The 8138-nt window shown below is 48.9% G+C and overlaps 1 protein-coding gene across 1 annotated transcript; it reads right to left on the bottom strand.

Moving 5' to 3' along the window:
* Positions 1-630: 630 nt before the first annotated feature.
* LOC141510914 (H-2 class I histocompatibility antigen, alpha chain-like) lies at positions 631-3187 on the bottom strand. The gene is made up of 3 exons (XM_074220304.1): positions 2931-3187; positions 2337-2369; positions 631-978 (listed from the first exon to the last, which is right to left on the bottom strand). The coding sequence occupies exons 1-3, from the start codon at positions 3166-3168 to the stop codon at positions 785-787; spliced, it is 465 nt and encodes a 154-aa protein (XP_074076405.1). The 5' UTR covers positions 3169-3187; the 3' UTR covers positions 631-784.
* Positions 3188-8138: the final 4951 nt, after the last annotated feature.

The following is an 8138-nucleotide window of genomic DNA, read 5'->3' as shown; positions in this document are numbered from 1 at the left end:
CTATATGTGTGTATAATATATATCATCCTAATCAATATAAAATTCTAACTTTTGACATTCCCCTTTTTCAGTCAATTATAGCAGAGCCCCTAATAGATCAATGATTCTTTATTTTGGTACATGATTTGTCAATTATCTAATAGATTTGATAAATATTTTAAAAACTTATTATTTATAGAAATCTACTATAAAAGGCAAAAGAGGGACATGATTATCATAAGACAGGAGGACAATCCCCTTAGATTTGATTGATTTCAACCAGAAATCTTATGTGACAGTCAGTTGCATTGTCACAGGGTTTTAAAGGCAGGACTCAAGATTCACCAGGTGGGCAATATTCCTTTTCCAGAAAGGAAATAGCATGACAAGGACATAGAGTCAAAAGCAGTCTACCTAAGCTGAGTCCCAAGCTGTTTTCCCCAGAACCCTTTTCCTTAGCAGTCCTCAGACTGTCATACATTCCACTCTCTATTATTGACTTGATGACAGATCAGACAGTCATCCTGGGAATCAAAACTCAAAACAAATGATAGTGCCAGCAATTTATTTTTAAAAACAAAAACTTATTAATTATAACTTAAGTTTAAGTATATTTAGAAAAAATTTCTACTTCTCTGAATAATTTAATCTAGGAGAATACTTTCAAGGAGAAAGAAAAGTCTTAGTTCATAGATGGCATGTCTTGGGTCAGTGTCTACATCAGAAGTCAGTTGCTTCAGATCAGTTTGATTTTCAAGGTCAGACCACTTCTGGGCTCCACAATCCAAGTGGGTAGGTAGATCCTTCAAAGGTGGGTCAGGCAGATGCAAATCTCCACTGCCCAGAAATTGGCAGTACTGGGAGAGGAGGGGGGAGAGAGAAGGTGTGAGCAGAATTTGGGAGGGATTTCTTCAGCATGGCTCCAAGGGGTGTTCTTCCAGCTGCCCTTTCCAGTTGGCCCAGTCACCAGGTTCAGGGGCTGAGTCTTGCCTGGGCTTTCTAAAGAATGAGCCCATGAGACAAGGTGGTAAGTTTCCGATATTTCTTATGCCAACCCAATCCAATACTGCAGGAGGGAACCTTTAGCTTCTGAGCTTCCCATCTGTGGGTAGAGTGGGATTGGGCATCCTATTACTGAACTGATGATTGTCCCTTCTCAAAGAAGACAATGACATCTGGGAGGGGATGCCATGGCAAGCATATGAATTGGATTTGAGTGCTATGTCACCAGCCTCACTTTCTCCTCTGGAGCCATCTGGATCCAGAGGCCAGGCATGAATCAGGACAACTGGAGATTGGATTCGAGGCAATTAGGGCTAAGTGACTTGCCCAAAGCCACACAGCTAGGGCTGTTACTATCTTACAGAGACTGAGTTTATGAGAATGAAATAATCTTGATCTAAGACCTAAGAAAGGACCAGGGTCTACCCATTTCCTCAAATGATTTAGCAATGGAGATCTTAAGTGTCCCATTAATGCTTTCAATGATTCCTTTGAATTGGGGAGGGGGGTGATAGGTACCACGGAGGTGCTGAGTAACTAGGCAGGATGAAAGCAGTTTAGCTAATGAAGTGCCTGTGAAATGGGTACCTCTATCACTGGGTATTTCTCTAGAACCACCTCCTTAATGAAATGAATTTTTATAAGATGATGTTTCTACCTGAGAGCAAGAGTGTAAAGCTCAGGGGACATTATAGTGAAAAGCTGAAGATTCAAGTCAAGAATTCACTGGGCATATTGTTATAGCCACAAAAAGCTCCCCGAAGTCAGTGCAGCATCCTTGTGAAGGGGGGGGGGCTTCTCTAAATCCATCCAGCCCTTCCTTCCTCCTGGTGTCTCCCTGCAAAATGAGGCAGGCCCAAAGAAAGGAGGAGGGGGAAGGGCAGGAGGGAGGCTGCCCAGGGTGTGGCCAGTCGGGCACAGGAAGGACCACAGGGGCCAAGGCTGGGACAGAAGCCAGAGGGCAGCAGGAGCCAAGTAGGACTGTGGAGCCCTTTCCTTTCTCAATTCCACACCAAGCAAATCTCTCAGGCTGAAGGTAGACAGACTCGCCTCTGATGTCAAGCCCCTCATCATGCTGAAGGACTGATCTCACCCCCCACCCAGGCCTCCAACCACTCACAGAAGGGCCCCTCTGTCTTACACTAGTCCCTCCCTCCTCCCAGGACCCTCAGGGTCATTGCCTGGAGACAAAAGAGGAAAGGAAACGTTTCCCTCCCACCCCCAAGGACACCCTTTTCAGAACCAGGGGTTGGGAGGGGAAGAGAACCCCAAGGCAAGGCTCCTGGGGAGGGAAGCTTCTGCTCTGCCTTCTCCTGCCCCTCGGCCTGACCCACCCACGTCAACCCCTCAATTACCTGCAGCCTGATCATATGACCCTCCTGTTCCACCTGGAAGGGAAAGAAAAATCCACCGATTTGGCCTGGAGACACAACATGCGGCAACTGAGGCTGCTCCCCTCCCCCACCCCAGCCCTTCCCCCTCCAGGCCAGCAATTAGATCCAGGAGGAAGGAAAGAGCTTCCACAAGGGGTCCTCCCCGCCCCCCAGGTCCCTCCCCCACCCTCCCCGATCAGCTTCACCCAGCTCCTTTGACTGAAATGCCCAGATTCATTTCTGATTGGAGGTTGAAGAAGCCCCCCCCCCCCCAACAGCCTGTGGCCCAGAAGAAAGGCTAAATGCCCAACAGGCATTCAAATGGGGAAACAGAGGACTTAGGGACGAGGGACCCCTCCAGCCTGCCCACCTGGCTTCTTCTTCCCCCAGATCCCAGCTCCAGCCATGGCTGCTGAGAGGAGGAGGAGGAGGAGGACCCCAGCAGAGAACCCTCCCCCAATGATGACCCAGGTGGAGGAGAGCTCCCCCCAGAGTCCCTCAGCCCTTCTTCTGTTCCCGCAACGCCTCCACCTCCCTCTGCCCTTCTCCCAACCCCGCCCCCCTCAGTGTCCTTACCCCATTTCAGACTGAGGGGCTCTACTAGGCCCTGGTGCTGAACTTGGCTGATGTAGCTCTCTTCCTGGACTGGGAGCACCCAGACAGTGGCCCACTTCTGGAAGGTTCCATCTCCCCCAGGCCTGATCTCTATGAGCTCTGTGTCCTGGAGCTGTTCCTCCCCGTGCTTCAGCCAAGTCAGAGAGATCTCGGAGGGGTAGGAGTCCTGGGCCTGGGACTGCAGGGTGACCCCGCCCATGGGGGCAAAGGGCAGAGGCAATGCCTGGGGGCACAAGGACAAAGAGGATGGGGGGGAAATGGGGGAGGAAGATATCATTCAGCATCCAGTTCCGAGGTACCAGGGGTCCCCGGGGATCTGGAGTGAAGTCTGAGGGGGCAGGGAAGAGGTGCGGGCAGGAGCCTTGAGTGCCGAGCCCATGGAGGCGGGGCGGGGGCTACCTGTCCTGGGCAGAGCCTCCTCCCCATCTCCAGTCCTCAGTCCTCCTCCCGGGGCGACTTTCTCTCTCTCTCTCTCTCTCTCTCTCTCTCTCTCTCTCTCTCTCTCTCTCTCTCTCTCTCTCTCTCTCTCTCTCTCCTTCGCTGCAAGTTCTACGGGGGCTTCACTGCCCCCCACCTGCAGATCTCCCAGTCCAGCCCGCACTGGAAGTGGCCGGGGGGGCGGGGCGGGGCTCGCAGGCGTCCTCGGCCCAGGAGTTGTGATCGCCTGCCCCCCCCCCCCCCAGCCCAAGTCAGCGAGGCCAGACTAGCCCCCCCCCCGAGCTGACTCCGGGATCCGCCCCCCCCCCCCCAGCAGCTTCTGCCTGGGGAAATTCCCCCGCCCCCTGGGCCGGATCCGCCCTCCCCTCCTGGTCCCTCCCCTCTGGCCCGGGTCCCAAGTCACGCACCCCTCGCTCCGCTTGGAGTGGCGGAGCGCCGTCTACAGGTTCCCTCGGTCAATCCGGGTTGGCACCTCCGCCCCGCATCCCCCCCCTCGCGTCTCCCGCTCCCAATACTCGGGTCCACCAGGATCACCAGCTCTATCCGCGGCGCCCGCAGCCTCTCCCCCGGATTCGCGCTGGACCGGAACTGCTGATGGCTCCCGTGGCCCCCGGAGAGGGTCCGGGGCTCCCCAAGCTCCGCAAGGGGCGCAGGCCGCAGGGAAGGAGAGGCTGACAGGAGGGGGCCGGCCCCGGGGGCCGGGGAGGGTCGGCGAAGCCCCTACCCGGGCAGCCCGGGATCTGCGCCCAAGCCCAGGGGAGGGGGCTAACTTTGACCACCCCCCCAACAGGGGGCTGACCCTTGGGTGATTCCGGACTTGGAAACACGCGATCTCGGACCCTGTTCCTGATTCGATCTCCACTACAGTAAATCTCAGGACTTACAGCAACAGTGCCTCGCTGCCCACCACCCAGGCAGCTCCTAGTGCCCAGACTTTGCCTCCTCCCTCCCTGCGGCCACCTTTGGTCTCGAGTCTCTCACACTCCTGGTGTCCTCAGCTGCCCTCAGCCTCGTCACCACTTCTCCCCCTCCTCCAGGGAGCTCTTTTTTTTCTTTGTAAATAACAAATTTCGTTTTCATTTAATTGAACCCGAAATAACACATGGAAAAACTCTGCTGGAGCTGCATGGCCGGGGGAAAGCCAGCTCTCCTACTGGATTACAATGAACAGAAAAGCTGGTCGAGGCACTTATGAAGAGACTCTGCTCTGTGCACGGGAACCCGCTGCCCTTCCTGATGAACAACCTCTGGACGGTCCTTTGTCATTTGGCTCCTCTTCATGGATGATCTGCCTCTAAGGACTGAAGAGCAGCTGGAACTGACCATTTAGAGACTCAGAGCACTTCTGTTTCCCAGGGTTCTCTGATCTGACTCAGTTAACCATTTCCTCTTCTCTCAGGTCTTTTTGTTTGGATTTGGTTGGGTTTTATTTTTTTTATCAAATGGTGCCCAACTGCGGTGAGTTTTACAGTCTGTCATTTTCCCAGCAGGATCATGGAAGACATCTTCCATAAGGATGTTATGAGGTGATTATGGGAAGTCCAGGGTTTATGGAGATCCCCCTTGACTATACTGATAGGTGTCCCAGATAAGTAAAAACTTTCATAACAACACAAAGAGCAAGATAAAAAGGAGCTGATTTGTTGTAATTGGCTTCTTTGTTACAAGGGGGGTTGCAGAATGGGGCAGTTTGGGAGCTGATAGTGAGGGGAACAGGAAAAAAAAGCAAAAGAAAAGATGACCAAAGTAGTCTAATAAATACATGGAGGAGAGCGAAAAGAAATTCAGAAACAGAGATAACTGGTCAGTTTGGGCACTAGGCTGTTTAATTCTGTACAAATTCATCGTGTGAAAATATGCTGAATGCAATCACTAGCAATTCCAAATAGATCCATTTTTCTCTTGTTTGTAGGGAGGAAGACCATATTTGTCAGGTCATGACAACACCAAAGTAAAAAACAGAAAATGAGTCCTAGAAAATCCTTGATATGATGTAAACACCTTAGAGGCAGGGACCGGTTCGTGTCTTTTGATCTTCAGTACCTAGGACAGCGACTGGCATCTTCAATTAAGACATGGATGAATTGATAGACTGGTTCGTAGCTATTGTCTCCCAAACATAGACATCTATAATTATGTTCCTGTGTATAAATACCCACAGACTCATATAAAAAAGTGCTTAAGGACAACCAACACACATTGACTTTCTCATTATTCTGACCTAAGGAAGGAAGACTAATTTTCAGTATTGTATTCTAACAGATTTAAGTCTCTATATGTTAAAGACTGCTATATTTAATCCAAAAAAATATTTGGCCAATATGTTGATGCTGGACTGGTTCACTTGACCAACAATTCATACCCACACATCTTACTGACACGTTCTCTAACCACCTCTATTGCTGTTCCATCTATAACCAACCCCAGGTATCTTAAGTTTAGTATGTGTCATCTAGTGAAGCTTATAAATGCCCATTATGGTTTTGGAAATTTTAATAATTAAAAGAATGATCAAGTATCAGTTAGAAATTAGTCAAAATAAAGATATATTTTAACCCATCCCCAGTTCACAGACCCTCTGAAAACTCTCTTTAAACTATCCATTGGATGGAAGGAATAACCCTGTAAAGGAGAGAAATGACTGATGCCTCCTTCACAGGGAAAAAAACATGATGAACATCATCATTTTAATAGGGACTTTTTGGAATTCACAGAATCATAAGAATTAGCCCCTAAAAGCAATAATAATAAGAGAATTTCTATAATAAGTTCTGCAAAGCACTCCATCAATACCATCTCATTTGATCTTCACATACCCTTGCAGCATGGAGGTGCAGTGGCCCTAGAATCAAAAGGATCTGAGTTCAAATTCAGTCTCAGCACTTGAGACTTACTAGCTGTGTGACCTTGGACAAGTCATTTAACCCTGACTGAATCCTATTCAGAGCTGTCTCCAGTTGTCCTGATTTATATCTGACTGCTGGACTCAGATGACTTCAGAGGAGAAAGTGAGACTGATGTCTTGGCACAGTCACTACCCCCCCCAATCCAATTCACTTACATATCAAGGCATCACTTCACTGATGTTATGATCTTCCTGAATGAAAGAAAACTGACAACTATGTCATGTGATCTTCACCCCACCTTAACGTGATAAGTGACTTGCTTAGGAGCACAAAGCTATTAAGTGTCTCAAATGGGATTTGAACTCAGGACTTCCTAAATGTAATTCTAAGGTTCCACTGACTAAGCCACCTCACTACCTTGAGATTTAGATCAATTTTCTATTCCAAATGATGACAATGAGCCCTGGTTTAATATTCCCTTTATTTTGGATAGGGCAGGTGGGTTGATCTCAACCAGACCATCAAGGCTCCAAGGCTGCAGAGATACTGGAAGCACATGGTCATGAGCCCAGGGAGGCCTCCTGTCCTGTTCAGGAGAGGCACAGCTGCAGGAGGAGGGAGCCATACTTAAGCAATTCAATGGAGACACAGAAGGAAGGCTTCAGAGTCAGACTTTCAAGTTCTATCCATGCTTTAAGCAGGGCCACTGCAAGGTTGGAGGCCCTGGAGGGTTGGAGCTAGGAGGCCCAATGGTGGAGAGAATGACCTGGGGTCATGTCCTAAATCTGGCTTTGATTGGGGGTATGCTCTCAGAACCTCATAGAACTTCTCTATGCCTCAGTTTCTTCATCTATAGGGAGAGTGTTAGCAAATGTAATGGCCTTGGTTTGACAGACCCTGAGTCCAGATCACCTGGAGCTGTTAAGAAGAGGGATTGAGGAAGTGTGACTCTGGGGGTCATAGAGGCTGGAATCAGGGTCAGAAAAGTGACCCCTTCTAGGAGAGAGGTTTGCTATGTCAGTGAACTCTTCATCCTTCAGTGTTGTGTTCCCCTAGACAGCAGGGAGAGTGAGACGGTTCAGGAGAGAAATAAAACATGTGTACACTTGGGTGGGGTTGCTAGCAGGACAACTAGCAGGGTCCTTTATTGACAGTATCAGACAGTTCTTTATAGCAGAAAACCACAACATTAACATATAAGAAAAAACAAGTAAATAACGTTTCTCAAACTTGTGCAGGATGTAACCTTGTTCAGAAAGTTTGGGTACAAGGTTATCACACAAGTGAAGTCCATGCATTGATGCGGTTGTGTTATCACAGAAGAGTTCTAAGGAAAGCCTTTTGCAAAAAGGTTACATGAGCCTAGAATTGGGTTCATTCTGACCTTTCCCAGACTCCTCCTGCAGCTCTTAACACCTCAGAAATAAAAAAAGCAAGATCTTTGTCTTGCTCCTTGTAAATCACTGGGGGACAGGAGATGCTGGGAGAAGAGAGAAGACCAGGGTCCATGGCCAGCCCTGCACATCTGGGAGACTAAGGCAAGAGGAAGCTTCTGAACTCCAAGCTCTTTCTCTACTTTAACCCCAGGGTCCTGGAATCCAATCTGACCATGATGCAAAGTATTTACACTCCAGGGAGATCATCCACTTACTTATTATCACAAAATCCTAGCCTGCTTGGGAGAGGAACAGAGGCTCAGGAAGAGGTCTCCAATCTTCTGTGGAAAAAACCTATGTCCTGGCCACTCCCAGTATGACTTAAGCCACCAAGGCCCAACATGACCCCAGAGTATGAGCTGACATATTGTTAGCTAAAGTTTTCTTTATGATCACATATCAATGAAATGTATAGGTCTAAAGCCCTGCCTGCTTACTCCACTCTGTGA

The sequence above is a fragment of the Macrotis lagotis genome, chromosome 2 (genome assembly GCF_037893015.1).
Source record: "Macrotis lagotis isolate mMagLag1 chromosome 2, bilby.v1.9.chrom.fasta, whole genome shotgun sequence".
NCBI classification, from domain to species: domain Eukaryota; kingdom Metazoa; phylum Chordata; class Mammalia; order Peramelemorphia; family Peramelidae; genus Macrotis; species Macrotis lagotis.
This window is presented reverse-complemented; position numbering and strand designations above follow the sequence as displayed.